General features: G+C 45.5%; 1 protein-coding gene across 2 annotated transcripts; it reads right to left on the reverse strand.

Moving 5' to 3' along the window:
• Positions 1–2,216: 2,216 nt before the first annotated feature.
• LOC134406896 (keratin, type I cytoskeletal 14-like) lies at positions 2,217–14,873 on the reverse strand. Of its 2 annotated transcripts, none has more exons than XM_063138542.1 (8): positions 14,364–14,873; positions 11,462–11,544; positions 8,518–8,674; positions 6,868–7,029; positions 6,643–6,768; positions 4,825–5,045; positions 3,673–3,713; positions 2,217–2,501 (listed from the first exon to the last, which is right to left on the reverse strand). In XM_063138542.1, exons 1-8 carry the CDS (start codon positions 14,871–14,873, stop codon positions 2,404–2,406), a joined length of 1,398 nt encoding a protein of 465 aa, XP_062994612.1. In that variant the 3' UTR covers positions 2,217–2,403. The 2 variants fall into 2 exon arrangements, with proteins under 2 accessions (XP_062994612.1, XP_062994613.1); XM_063138543.1 differs by lacking the exon at positions 3,673–3,713 and adding an exon at positions 4,744–4,761 and having other exon boundaries at positions 2,217–2,493; positions 4,821–5,045.
• Positions 14,874–15,728: the final 855 nt, after the last annotated feature.

A 15,728-nucleotide genomic window follows, 5' to 3' on the forward strand; every position in this document is an offset into this window, starting at 1 on the left:
GAAGCAATTTTGACAGAACTGTTTTCCCCTTCTGTTCTCAGCTCTGCCAGGTGGGAGCACTAAAGGACAACCATGGTATCAGAGAAGAAGCCCTGGTTCAAATACTGGCACCAGAAAGAAGTATAAAGGCTGAGCACAACCAATCCATACACTACAATGACTCTTTGACTTGCGTTGATAGTAATTACTACATTTATCGAATCATGGAGTTGGAAGAGAGGCGTCGTTAAATCCATTTCGTCTGTGTTTTGAGGATTGTCAGGTGTCTTTCATTCTGTCATCCACTCATTGATGCAAACATTTTTTAACCATAACTTTATTCTACTTTCACTAATGTACATTAGTCCTAATGCAAATTAGAATACCCCCCAAAAGTGAAAAACTAGTTCGCAACCTGCAGAATCTGCATAGCCCATAAAAAGCCCGTCCACTAAAGAATCCAAAAGTCAGAGTCATGAAAATCCAAACTCACCTGAATCTGTTGTGGATTTCTCCGACATCCTTACTCAGAGATCATCTAGTCCAACCCATCCAGTGCAGGACACTATACATAATCACGTCTTATTAATCTTTTTAAGCTGCCCTGGGAGTCCTTTTTTGGCTGAAAAGCGAGGTAAAAATGCTTTAAATTAAATAAATCCACTGCTACAGCATCCCTCATAGGTGACCATTCAGCCTTTGTTTGAAAATCTATTAAAGTGAAATTCTATACATATATTTGGACAGAAAAAAGTCCTACACTTCCATGCTGGCTAGGGAATTGAAGAGGCAGCTGGACGGCCACCTGCTTTAAGGTGGATTCCTGCACTGAGCAGGGGGTTGGACTCAATGGCCTTATAGACCCCTTCCTACTCTACTATTCTATGTTTCTATAATCCTGGGAGTTGTAGGAGGGTTTTTTCTGTTTAAATATGGATAGAGTTGTGCCTTTAATGAAGGAGAATCCACCATATTCCAAGGTGTTCTATTCCACAGTCAAACAGCACAGACCATGAAGAAGTTCTTCCTTGTGTTTTGTCAAAATCCCCTTTCTTGTAATTTTAACCCACTGGTTCAGCTCCCACCCTCTGGAGTAACTGAACAGATTTGCTTATCATCTATATATGAAGAAGCCTATCATATCACCTCTTAATTTTCTCTGGTCTGGGCTAAACGTATGGTGAGCTATATAATGGTAATCCCAACAAATACTCTTAAAATGCACTTTTTGTTCAATTGAATCTTTAAAAAAGCCAAGATAGGGTCATTGACATTTGCTGTGAATCTCACCTCCACCCTTCTCACTACAGAAATCTGAAATGGTTTCTCTCTACCTGAGGAGAGTTGGTTCTGACATGAACCAATTCCACCATGCAACTTCATTACCAGAGCACACCAAAGTCTTAACCCTGGCACCCATGTTTTGAGCCTAGAACATATGAATGAAGCATCTATCAACCAAGTACCCCTGAGCAGGGTCAGAGTGCATTTCTCCTCACCACTGCCTGTAGAGAGTTCCCCCAATACCAGGGTTTAGAAGGAAAAGCTTCCACAGAACAGGGTAATGTTTCCAGACAGACATGAGCCCTAGCATATATATATATTTGAGAAATTAAGCATGAGTCGTTACTACACTGAAATTGGAGTGGGGGGTGGAGTGATGGTTGATCTTCCACAGAGATGTAACTGCCATGTAGCAGAGTTACAGAGAGCCATGAAATTGTATTGTGTTGGCTGATTACAGTTGCAGATTCCAGGGGTTGGTATTATTGGGCACCTACTGAGGCCCTCTCCCTTGAAGGGGCTGCTATCATTGTCCAAAGTCTCCTGGCCCTGCTGCTCCTACCCCATATTATCACGGCCTGCTCACCTGTCCTCTCCAAGCATGCAGACAGCAAAAACAGTGAGGAAATAGAGCATCATCCTTCATTTGCCTTGTACACTTATGTTGAGCATTTGATAAGCAGTTGTATGAATTGGGCCCAGAGGAAGGCAGCAAGTGAATGGGTAGTGGGGACAGAAGCAAGGAGGAGGAGAATCTACTGAGAGACTGGGCCCACTGAGGGCATTTTGTCCAAGGGCCCATCCAAAATACTGGAGCCATAACGGGAGTCCCTTTTTATCTTTTCTGGTGAAACCCTCAAAGATCCAAGTTTTGGAATAGCCCTGGTTTAAAATCATGAGGAAAGCTTGTGTTTTGTATGACTGAGGGAACAATACTTTATTAGTTGCTTACAGGCAGGGACGGTAGTTGACAGAAACGGACATCAAACTGTGGGTCTTTGCTTCTTCTGTGAAGATTTCATGTGCATACACATGCATATAGAACACACACTACAGAACAGTGTGAAGATACTGGTACACTAAAACTCTCTTGGGTGTATCCACAGTATACATTGAGGCATTTAGGATAGTTGGTCCTTTTCAGTAGGTGGACTGTTTGACCTGCTCACGGGAAGAGACTACCTTCCCATCTTCAACCTCCTCGACAATCATGCGGACTTGGCGTGAGGTCTTTGCCACTGCAAGAGAAGGGGGAGCATTTTATCTTCAGACATCTCATGATTTCACTTCCTAACATTGTCTCACAGACAGAATGATCAGGACAGGGGGCGAATTGCCAACACAGGAAGCTTATATCAGGCCCTCAACCAATCAGGAGGCTGTTGTGGGAGCCAATCAGGGCCTGAGGGAACAAGAAATATTGGAAGGCCTCTCTTGCTTCCTATGCCTCTTTATGTAAGCAGAATGGCTAATATTTCTGCTTCCACACTAAGAAAGCCACAGATGTTTTTTTTCCAGGAAATGGGGAATTGCTGCTCCTGATGTATAGTCTGAGCACATAAATATACAGTATTAGAATAGCAGAGATGAATATCCCCCATCTCAGTTTCCCACTCCCTCGACATCCACTTGAAGTTCTGGGGCAAGGAATAGGGATGAGGAATTATTAACAGACCTAAGCAGGTCTAATCCCCATTGAGTTCAATGGGGTTTACTCCTTAGTAAATGCTTTTAGGTTCTGCTGAACAATTTGCAGTGGGATTCAGAATTACAGCCATGGGACATTAGCGTTAGTAACACTGCAGCTCAAGACGGTGATCTTGGTGAAGGTTTGACGGTCTTTGTTTTACGGAAGTGTTGGCTTGTTTGGCTGGCAGCATTTGCTAACGTTGTGCAAGATTAAGGGTTCCGGCACTCAGGTTACAGGAAGGGCTGAGGTGCTGCTGCTCCCTTTCCTTCTTAGTGGCTGTTTTGGACAACTGGAAATGATTTGGGTAAAAATGAGGGGAGTCAGGAGCTGGGGTTTGTTTCTGGGTTCCATTAAGGATGCCTTCCCCAACTTGGTGCCCTCCAGATGTGTTGTCTAGAGGATGCTGGGAGTTGTAGTCCATCTGGAAGGCACCAAGGCTACATTAAAGGCTCCCCTACCTTTCCCATTGACACTGCAGTCCTCTGCAGGTCTATTCAGAAGCAAGACCCACTGAATTCAGTGGGACTTACTCCCAGATATATGTGTACAGAATTGTAGCCTGAACTTCTTAAACACAACCCTATGCATGTGTAAACAGAAAAAAGGCCTACAGCTCCCCGCATGGCTCGCTGGGGAATTCTGGGAGTTCTAGGCCTTTTCTTCTGTCTAAACATGCATAGGGTTGTATCCTTAGTTGCTTAGTTGAGATGCATTCTTACCGTCTCTTCCAGATACAGCTGCATTGTACTGGGAACTGATGCTATAAGAGAAGAAAGGGGGGAAATGAACGTGGTCAGGTTAGAAGCACAAACAGCTTCCCAATGACACTACAATAGAAAATTATCTCTTTAAAAACGTAAATAGTCAGGGCTGTCTACCAGTTAATGCATTATTAATTGATCAGTTAACACGTTTTACCAAATAATGAATCAGTTAAAGAAGTGTTAATGTTTACAACATCTGAGTATATAAATGCTTTTCAAGGTATTGAAAGAAGTGTGAAATAATTTACGATTAACAAGCAAAAGCTACCTCTCATAATTAGGAGGCAATGCCGTTATTAATGTTTTCAGCACTGCACCCCGGAACTTCTCTGCACTCGGAAAAGTTCGGACAAATGTGAGAACGTTAACCAGCACTCTCTCTGCCTGCGTCCTAGAGCAAATCTACACAGAGTCGTCGGGGCGCCCTGAAGGCGCTTGCGTGCGGCTCCAGGGTGCCCCGAAACTCCTAGTGTAGATAGAGGAGGAGGAGGAGGAGGAGGAGGAGGAGGAGGAGGAGGAGGCCCCGCATCGCCCCTCACGGGGACGGGGCGAAAAGTTTCCGGGCTCTCCAGCCAGGGTTAGCCTGACCTCTCCTTCTCGCCGCCTTTTTCTCCAGCATGCCCACCCCAGGCGGGGGGCGGGGAGTCCCTTCACTGCCTCCTCCTCCTCCTCCTCCTCCCTTCCTCCCTCTTCGTTGACTCGGTGATGGAGAGGGCTGCGGCGGAGCACGTCCTCCACCCGCGGCCTCCGGCTCTCCCGCCTGTCACTGCGCAGCCCGCACTTCCTTTCCCAGAGCCGGGGGAGGCAAAGAAGAACAGAATTACGACAGTGGAGGTGAGCGGCGGTGGCAAGGACGCGGCCGGAGAGCCTGGAAACTTTTCGCCCCGTCCCCGCGAGGGGCGATGCGGGGCCGCCACCGCCGCCGCCTCTATCTACACTAGGAGTTTCGGGGCGCCCAGGAGCCGCATGCAAGCGCCTTCAGGGCGCCCCGATGACTCTGTGTAGATCCGCTCCTAGTCTAAAAACACCTGATTCCTTGTAAATCTTTTGAGATCCTTCTTCCTGCCATCCCTGCCCAGCACATGAATCCTGCCCCCTTTTACATACTGGGCTTCCTCTCCCTCCAGCAGGCGCCGGTAGGTGGCGATCTCCTGTTCCAGGCGGGTCTTGACGTCGAGGAGGATCTTGTATTCGTGGTTCTGGCGCTCCATGTCACACCTCAGCTCGGCCAGCTGCTCCTCCACGCTGGTGATCAGGGCCTGGATCTGGGCAAGCTGGGCACCATAGCGGGACTCTGTGTCTGCCAGGGTGCCTTCCAGTGCCGTTCTCTGAGATCAGAAATGAGAATTGGGGCAAGGAGAGGTTAGATTCAATGTTCTGAGAATACTGGGGGAGGAGTGTGAAATATCTTCGGTCCCTAAGTATATCCAGCTTTCTCAGAGGCATAAGAATGTAAGAGCCACGCCGGATCAGACCAAGGGTCCATCTAGTCCAGCATTTTGTTCCCACCGTTGCCAACCAGATGCCCCAATGGGAAGCTCACAAGCAGGACATGAGTGCGACAGCACCCTTGCGGCAGCGACTGGTGTACATAGGCCTCTGATACTGAGGCAGCATATAGCCATCAGGACTAGCCACTGATAGCCTTAACCTCCATGAATTTGTCTAACCCCCTTTTAGACAAAGACATCCATAGTGATGACCATCGCTACGTCTTGTGGAAGTGAATTCCATAATTTAATTATGCGCTGTGTGAAGAAGTCCTTCCTTTTATCTGTCCTAAATCAGCTTCATTGGATGACCTTGGGTTCTACTACCGTATTTCTTCAATTGTAAGACGCCATCGATTGTAAGATGCACCCTAATTTCAGTACCACCAACAGGGGGGGGAAATCCTAAGACACACCTGCAATTCTAAGACGCACCCCATTTTTAGAGATGTTTATATGGGGGGAAAACTGTGTCTTAGAATCGAAGAAATACGGTATTATGAACAAGGAAGAAAAATATCTCCACACCATCTGTAATTTTGTACACCTCTATCTTGCCTCCCTTTACTTGCCTTTTCCCTAAGCTAAAGAACCCCAAGTGTTTTAACCTTTCCTCATAGGGGAGTTGCTCCAGCCACTTGATCATTTTAGTTGCCATTTTCTGCACTTTCCCCCTCTCTACAATATCTTTTTTCAAGGTGCAGTCACCAGAACCGTACATGGCATTCCAAGTGTGGTCAACTCATAGATTTGTATAAGGAAAGTTTTATTTTCAATTGCTTTTCTAATTGTGCCTAACATGGAGTTTGCCTTCTTCACAGCAGTTGCACACTGGTCCACCTTTTCACTGAGCTGTCCACCACAACACCAAGATCTCAGGCTATGTGACAAGTTCAATAGGATGACAAGACAAATCCTTCCCAACTTACTCTCGAATGCCACAGTCAAAGGAAAGCTACCCTATTTCTTCGATTCTAAGATGAACTTTTTTCCCATATAAACATCTCTAAAAATGGGGTGCATCTTAGAATCACAGGTGTGTCTTAGGGTTTTTATTTCTGTTGGTGGTACTGAAATTAGTGTGCATCTTACAATCGATGGTGTCTTACAATCGAAGAAATACGGTAAGTCACCAGTACTAAGTTATCCCATTGATTTCGACAGAATGTAAGCTTTTCTGGACTGGGTCTATATGTCTCTTTTTAAGTAGGGTTTTTTTGGGGGGAGGGGGTTGCTAATGAGTAAAAACTAGAACCAATAGAATACATAGATGTACTCTGGGTAAATGTTCACTAATGGTATTCCCCCACCCCAGTCACGGTTATGCAGTGACCAGAAATACACTGCAAACAGAAATGTGAAAGGGACCTTGAACTAGGTTTCTTTCAGAGACCTTCTACCAATTTCCCCCCCTCCCCAGTAAGTGCTCCCATACCATGCTGAGCTGAGACTGCAATTCGATCTCCAGGCTTTGAACGGAGCGTCTCAGTTCTATGATCTCCGTCTTGCCGGTCTGCAGCTGCTCTGTATTGGTGGCAACTTCACGGTTCAACTCTTCAGTCTGCAAAGGGAAGGGAAAGGCACTCTGTTTAGACACAATTCAGAGTGCTACATACGTATCCTTTTAAGAACATCCAGCATTCTTTCTGGGAAGGCCCACCTTGCTGAAGAACCACTGCTCAGCATCTTTGCGGTTCTTCTCTGCCAGATTCTCATACTGTTCGCGCATCTCTGCCAGGATCTTGGTCAGGTCCACCCCGGGAGCAGCATCCATTTCCACAGAGATTTCTCCACCCATCTGGCTTCGGAGAATACTCATTTCCTAAGAGGGGATAATATCAGAAAAATTATCTCCACTTCTGTTCCAGGTATGTCAAGGAGTCCAAAACTTCATGGGAAGCTTCCTTATACCAGGTCACACGACTTATCTGTGTTGTCCACCTGTGCCTACCACCAGTGAGTACATCAGCAACCATTCATGCTAGAGACCATCCAAATGGTGCACATGAACTCCCTTTTGCACTCCATATGTTCTGAACTCCTCAGCCGTGGCAGGAAAACCTAGACCCACATTGTACTTTAGAGATGCACCTTGTTTCCTTTAATCTGGGGACAGCCCCTCCCTCAGGTGACCAAGCCTTTAAGAAATTTCCGTAGCTTCGAATCTAGGCAAAGAGCGTCACACTGCAGCAGCAACAGTAATATATCTCCTGAATTTACTGCTCAGAATATGCAGTCATACGAGAGAGAGCCCTTCCGGAGTGAAGTTGCTCCAGTGGGCGTGAAGCTTTTTTTTTTTTTTTTTTTTTTTTGTAGTGCAGTTATTAATGTGCACATACGCAGCTACGGAACCCTAACGTTTTATCTCCGGAGCTCCACAGATTCATATAAGAGAAAAACCAGGGGGAAAGGAACGAGGCAGCAGAGGAGGATGTGAGAGGGGGACTCCTCCCTCTGGCTGCCCGTACCCCTCTCTTTGTTTTAATTTTATAAGCTCTATCTGTGGAGCTCCGCAGATTTATATAATTAAAAATGAAAACGGCAGGAAGGAATGAGGCAGCCAGAGGCGGACACGATAGGTGGGAAGGCGGGAATTCAGCCAATCACTTTGTCCTGCCCTCAAAGCTATGCCCAGATTTCAAAATTCAATTTAACTCCCCAATGATACATAACTATAATGCGGTGCAAACTCGAAGGTTGATTCAAAAGCCGCGGTAAATCGCAACTATGAATCTGCGCATTTTCCGGTTAAAACCCCAGCACTGCGGCAAATGGGCAGCTGCGTCATGTGTCCTGAAATGTGAATCTGCACGTTTAGGTCGGGGTAAGGAAGCTGTATAGACATCCCCCAAGAGTCTTGATTCAAGCCCTAAACACATCTTCCGACTCTACATATGTAGTCACTGGCACGTGTAGATGACACCCAGTCACACACCACAGTCTCAGGTAGAATTTTTTCCTATCATCTGCTTTCGAGACCTTTTAACAGGAGATGACACCATAGACTGAACCTGGGACTTTTTGCATGCAAAGCCTGTGCTCTACCACTGGGCAATGGCCCCTCCGCAGAACCTGAAATATAATACCTCCCTGCACAGCCAACAACCAGCCTTTGGTCAGCTGGTTCACTGCTGTGAACGAGGCATTTTCCACCCCATCACAAACCACCTTGAATGTGGGCCAGTGCATCAACTGGCAAATCTTGAGCTTGCCCAACTGGTTATAGGATTGGAACCAACATGCAACAGATTTTCCTTCAAACCCACTGGTCATGTATATACGTATGTTTATTGGTGGCTTTGCTTCTCACCTCCTCATGGTTCTTCTTGAGATAAAGCAGTTCCTCCTTCAAGTTCTCAATCTGCATTTCCAGGTCTGCTCTGGACAGGGTCAGCTCATCTAAGGCTCTGCGCAGTCCATTGATATCGGCCTCAGCGGCCAAACGCAGAGCTTGTTCCGTGTCAAACCTGGAAGCACCAACAAAAAAAGGACAAATGAAATGACAGATCCTTCCCCCTGCTACACACACACACACACACACACACACACTTTGGGGGGTTATTTGTTTTTTTCAGTAGTTTTCTATGATCAAGGCTTATTTCCCCTCCCAAGATTGACTTTGAGACAGTACTTCCAGGTTAGCTCAGTGGCCCTGAAGCTTTTGGATGAAAAAATGGCCAGCAACGTCCATGATTATGATTATCATAGCCCGTAGGAACAATGTGACAAAGATCAGATTTAGTTTGGCCCATATGTTCAAATCCATACAGGTTGCTCATAGGCCTTAGAATCATAGGATCATAAAATAGCAGAGTTGGAAGGGGCCTACAAGGCCATCAAGTCCAACCCCCTGCTCAATGCAGGAATCCACCCTACAGCATTCCTGACAGATGGTTGTCCAGCTGCCTCTTGAAGGCCTCTAGTGTGGGAGAGCCCACAACCTCCCTAGATAACTGGTTCCATTGTCGTACAATTTTTGTGAACCGCCCAGAGAGCTTCGGCTATTGGGCGGTATAAAAATGTAATAAATAAATAAATAAATAAATACTGCTCTAACAGTCAGGAAGTGTTTCCTGATGTCCAGCTGGAATCTGGCTTCCTTTAACTTGAGCCCATTATTCCGTGTCCTGCACTCTGGGAGGATCGAGAAGAGATCCTGGCCCTCCTCTGTGTGACAACTTTTCAAGTATTTGAAGAGTGCTCTCATGTCTCCTCTCAATCTTCTCTTCTCCAGGCTAATCATGCCCAGTTCTTTCAGTCTCTCTTCATAGGGCTTTGTTTCCAGACCCTTGATCATCCTGGTTGCCCTCCTCTGAACACGCTCCAGCTTGTCTGCGTCCTTCTTGAATTGTGGAGCCCAGAACTGGACGCAATACTCTAGATGAGGCCTAACCAGGGCCGAATAGAGAGGAACCAGTACCTCACGTGATTTGGAAGCTATACTTCTATTAATGCAGCCCAAAATAGCATTTGCCTTTCTTGCAGCCATGTCGCACTGTTGGCTCATATTCAGCTTGTGATCTACAACAATTCCAAGATCCTTCTCGTTTGTAGTATTGCTGAGCCAAGTATCCCCCATCTTGTAACAGTGCTTTTGGTTTCTATTTCCTAAATGTAGAACTTGGCATTTATCCCTATTAAATGTCATTCTGTTGTTCAGATTCTAGGGTCTCAAAGCCCTAAAGCGGCGTCAGGCAATTCTCTTAATCATATGTCTCAATTGTTATCATATGTCCCAATTATTTACTGGGAACAGTTTCGCTTTGCTGGCACCTGCCCTGATCAACCATTGTCTCCAAATATGCAAAGATGTGCACCAATTTCCTTTCCATCCCTTCCCCTACCTGCTCCAGATAGTAAATGTTGCTGAATGTGTTTTGAATTGTGATTATTATGCTCAGATCCATTGTGAGATTAGACATTCTGTTAGAAAATTCTTAATTAATTTTTTTAAAAAACTACTATGGAGAGTGTACTAACATATCCAGCTTCAGGAATCAGCACAAGTCAGGTTGTTTCAGGGTAAACACTGCTTCAGGGTTTATTGTTTTAAGTTTTTATTGATTTGAATTGTTGTACACTGCCTTTTTAGCAGAAAAGGTGGTATATAAATAGAACCATCAGCAAATTGCAATAGTGTGGGCAAAGGCTCAGGCAGTGATCCTTTGTATGAAAATCGGGTAAGTACACAGAGTATTTTCATTTCAGAAAGCTGGAGAATTTGTATTAATGACATCAGAGTAGGTAAAGCAATGGTAGATGGAGATATTGATAAATCTGCAACTCTGGTAGCAGAGCAGATTGAGCATCCAGAAACAGACAGGGACCTGGTTCGCACGACCTGACAGCCCACCATTTGTTAATTTACCCTCAGGGGCTGTCACATCATGCCAGGTGTCCATGGGCACCATTTTTGCTTGGTGCCTGGTTTGCTGTAGCTTGTTGTGTCATGCAAACCCGGGCAGAAAGGATTGTTTGAGGGTTAGACAACCCTAGAATCTGAATTCTTCTTGAGAAGCGCAAACATTTGTATTTAGATACATCTTTTTGAACCTGTTTTCTCACAAAATATGCATTTCGAAAGCTCTTTTATCTTGTAGTATGCATTTTTAAATGTATTTTATCCTAAAATATGTGTTTTGGTGCATTTTTTTAAGCTGAGAGCTGCATCTCAAAATTTGGAGAAGGGAGAGAGCTGAAGGATAACCACGTTCCCATCTCCACCTAAGGCACAGATCAGGTCAGTTGACAAAATCCTCATGCAACCCTAATTTTGATCTGCCTTGGCTGCTCTCTTAGCCCTCGAATAAGGTGACCATATGGAAAGGAGGACAGCGCTCCTGTATCTTTAACTGTTGCATAGAAAAGTGAATGTCAGCAGGTGTCATTTGAATGCACGCAGCACCTGGTGATTTTCCCTCTTCACCACAACAGTTAACACTGCAGGAGCCCTGCCTTCTTTGGTCAAGTGGGCAGGGCTCCTGCAGCTTTAACTTTTGTGATGAGGAGGATATTTCACTAAGTGCCGCATGCATATAAATGACCCCTGCTGAAATTCCCTTTTCTATACAACTGCTAAAGATACAGGAGTGCTGTACTCCACGTGGTCACCCTACCCTCACATCCAGAAGCTAATTCATCAGTCCTGTTATCCATAGATGAGAGACCCTACTCCAAATGCAATATTGCTTCCATGCCCTCCTCATTCCAATTGATCATATACTTCCTATGGTTAACCCCCACCCCGAACGTACTTGTTTCTGAAGTCATCTGCAGCTAGACGTGCGTTGTCAATCTGCAGTACAGTGCTGGCATTGTCAATGGTAGCAGCTAGTATCTGGAAAGGGAAACAGGTATACTAAGAAGCAGTTGAAAGAGGTTGCCTGAATTAGGTGTTGTGTGTTTTTACAGGACTAAAACAAGCATTAACAATGCATAGGGACAAAGTTAGATCTGTGTATCCAATAGGTTTACTGCACCCATCTCTGCTATTGTCTTTACTACCCTATTTCTTCGATTCTAAGACACACTTTTTTTTCCATATAAACATCTCTAAAAATGGGGTGCATCTTAGAATCGCGGGTGTGTCTTAGGGTTGTTTTTTTCTGTTGGTGGTACTGAAATTAGTGTGCGTCTTACATTCGATGGCGTCTTACAATCGAAGAAATACGGTACTATACGAAAGTACTAATTAGGGTGGCCATGTGTCTTGCTATATAGAGGACAGTTCTCGATTTGAAGGGCAGTCAGAGGGCAGTCCTCTATCTGAAGTTGCCCTCTGTCTGAAGAGCCATCCAATTTAAAGATCACAAACCACAAGGAAGGTGAGCGAAGGCCTTGAAGCTGCCCATCAGACGTGAGCACCTGGACAGCAGGCTGAGCAGCAGGCACACAGGTCACCTGGCCACCGTTTTCTCCCATTATGGTGAGATGTGTTGTATTTCCATTTAAATTAGTCATTATTTCTAATTTTGCATATACATCAGCATATGCAAATTGTATGCAAATTGTGTGCCCTTTTCTGCCCTCTCTTTTTGGTGGTGCATTTTCTCCTTTTTTGGCAATATGTAGGTGGCCACCTTAGTCCAAATGGGTACAGTTAAGAATGGGAAAACTGTAAAGGAAGGAAGTGAGGTTGCTGTTCTCTAATTGTTGCTCCTAGTTAGGTGTCAGCTTCCAAAACTTAGTATGGATTTGTAAGGGGAGCCATGAGAAGTTGAAGGTCAACAGTATTTAATTATACAGGTTGAAATAAAGGATTTAGAACATAAAGAGGAAGGAACAATGTCAGTGGATTGAACAATGGATGAGCAAACATTGAGTATTTCATGAGCATACAAGGAAGCTGCACGCATGGCATCTTTCAGATTCAGTCCCTCTTCTGTAAAATGCAACCTACTTGGCAAGGTCAAATTAAATAGATTTGTCATGGCATTTTATTTATTTAGCAAATTGGGTGTTGAAAGAGCTCCCCTAATCTCTTGCCCGAGCCCAGTACAAGATCATTGCTACTGTTACTCATCGACAGCCTGTCATGGAAGCGTAGGTAAAGGGGTGAGCTGCATCAGAGCCCTGCCCTGCCCTCCTTGCCCTGGGGAGCTCTCAGCCCCTGGGTGATTTCAGTGGTTTGGCAGAAGGAGTACATGCCTGGAATGCAAGTAACATCCGGTATGCGTTAGTGAGCCCACACTCCTGCCAGAGGCACAGGCATCATTCACAGCCCTGTTATACTTCCTGGAGGCATCTTTCCATAGATAAGCCGAATTAAACCACGGCTATCCTGGAGCAATGCACTCTACTTTTTAGCTGCTTCTTTCTTGGACCTGCAGTATCAGTCCTATTAAGGATGATCCCAACTAGGAATGAATCCACTTTTACGCCTCCATCAATCAACACCTCTCACGCTTTGAATCATCAGACCAGGATTTTGGAAGGACCTCGGGTCAAATTTTCAAAGGCAAGAGCCTAATGAATTGCTAAAAGCTATATGGGATTTCTACCAGAATTGTAATAAAAAATGATTAGATCATGTAATGAGTTCTGGGGAAAACTTCTCAACCATAGTATCATCTGATTTTATGCTGTAGACTTCTAACCACTGAATTGGTAACTGGTGAGATGGTTCCCAACTGCGCTCAGGAGGACTTCCAAGATTTGGTTCAGTGCTTCCTTGCCACTCCCAATGATGAGCAGAACCAGCATACATTCTGCAAAATGCTAAAATATATGTAAAACTCTAGTATTTAGATTACGTATACCAGTTGGACATTGAATTCAGTTATACATATACACACACAGTATTATTTAGTTCAATGCATGCACAACTCTGAATAACAGTCCATTTGTATGCCATATATCATGCACATAAAAATGCTATGTGTGAAAGAGTCAAAGGTATGTTTGAAAACATGTGTCTCGCAGGTAGACATGAGAGAGCAAGGAGTTGCCACAGCCTCCTATGAAGCATTCATTTGATGGAAACTCGGATCTGCTGTCACATAATGTATGCAATGTCTCTAGGGTAATGCTGCTCAACTTAGTGCCCTCCAGATGTGTTGGACTACATCTCCATAATTCCAATCAATGTAGTGGTGGTGCCTGGGAATGATGGGAACTGTAGTCCAACACATCTGGAAGGTGCCGGGTTGGGAAAGGCTGCGCTGCCATGTATGCGCTCTAGGGAGGAACCCGACTTTCCCACAGCAAGCCAAACAGACTTCATTCTATCCCGGTTCTATACAGGGATTGCAAGTGGCAGACTCTGTACCAGGACAGACTTGCCTTATGCTGCCAAGTGCAAAAAGAACTGTACTAATTATATTGACAAAAGGCATTCCATCCTCCATAACAGTTACCCCTGTGCATAGAATTAAGCTCGAAAGCACTGAAAGGGCATGAATGCCTTCATTTCTTTGCTTTAGTTCTCAAACTTGACATCCGTGAAGCCATTATTATTCCTCTGGCCAACATTCAGTTCATAAGGCTCAAGAGTCACTTTAGCATCCACTTCAGTGCAACTCTTTGTATCTACCGTGTTATATATTGCCCCTTCGTTTTGCTCAACCATGTAATTTGCGACCAGAGTTCCATCTAATGCCCTGCCACACTCAGGTTGCGAAAGTGTCCCCTTTAACCGTCACCATTCCATTACTATACCTTGCTCCGCAGGTCTTCAATAGTCCTGAAATAGTGGCTGTAGTCCCGGTCTGGACCAGGTCCTTGCTTCTTGTACCATTCCCTGATCTTCACCTCCAGGTCACTGTTGGCCTCTTCCAGCGCCCGCACCTTGTCCAGGTAGGTAGCCAGGCGGTCGTTCAGGTTCTGCATGGTTTCCTTCTCGCCCCCACCCAGAAGGACATCACCACCAGCAACAAAGCCGCCACCCATGCTGCCTCCACCAAAGCCCCCACCAAAGCCCCCACCAAAACTGCTGCAGTAGCTGCTGCCCCCATAGCCGCTGCCTAGTCCAGAGACACCAAGGCCGCTGCCTAGTCCAGAGACATAGCGAGAGGAAGAGACAGAGATGCCACCAGCCCCACCGTGGATGCTGGGGGCTCTGTATCCCCCACCATAATGGACAGAGGACAGCCGAGAAGAGCCCCCACCAAATGAAGTCCCCTTCATAGAGGAGGAGGAGGTGTACTGCCTGATAGTGGAGGTGGACATTTTGCCAGGAAAGAGAGAGAGAGAATGGGGAGACTTCCCTGCTACGCTCTAACGGGCTCAAGAGAGTTAGCGGCTCTTCCTCTGTTTTCACCTCTTATAGCTTGGATGAAGGCGTTGCCAGCAGGAGAAAAAAAATTATTCCTGTCTTTTGCATTCCCTTGAGGTTTCATCACCCCTGGGAATCCAAGCCAACTTCCAAAATCATAGTGTTTCTTTATGTGTTATTCATGCTTATGTCACATTCCGGCATAAAAACTGTGCCTTTGAAAGGGCGGGGTTTTCTTTTGATGTAACAGTTGTTCCTAAATGTATCGTCAGTCATTACTCAGGCAGGGTGGTTCTTTACCTAGGGCGCTGTTTTTTAAGGTTTCTGTGTCGGGATCGTGGAATGTAGAATGTCTGAAATGGAATCCAGGCTCCCTGATGCCTGTCTGAAAAGTCATTCCTTTCTGTCTCTTGAACGTTTTTTTCCTCCGCTCTGGTTTTCTCAAGCATCTGAGAGCCTGTTGGAACGTGGAGGGTGCACTCCCTGTTCTGCCCACCATCTCTTGACTCTTTAAGAGTTGATAAGGAATGCAAACAACTTTGTGGGATGGGAGGCCTGTTTGGTCGAGTTTGTTTGGTCGGTAACTCTCTAAACCTTGGCATCCATCGCAGTTGGCATCCATCACAACACCTTTTGGCAGAGCTTAGTTAGAACCAGCCATCAGCAGGAAGCCTCTTAAGCCACTCATCCCCCCCACACAACTGCATGTCTGGGATCAGGAGCCGCAGTGCACGTGAAGTCGTAACAAGGAAGACTGCCTCCCCTGAGTATGCACTGGGTGTTTTCCTTCACCACTGCATAACCACATT

Source organism: Elgaria multicarinata, chromosome 11 (genome assembly GCF_023053635.1).
Source record: "Elgaria multicarinata webbii isolate HBS135686 ecotype San Diego chromosome 11, rElgMul1.1.pri, whole genome shotgun sequence".
NCBI lineage: Eukaryota > Metazoa > Chordata > Lepidosauria > Squamata > Anguidae > Elgaria > Elgaria multicarinata.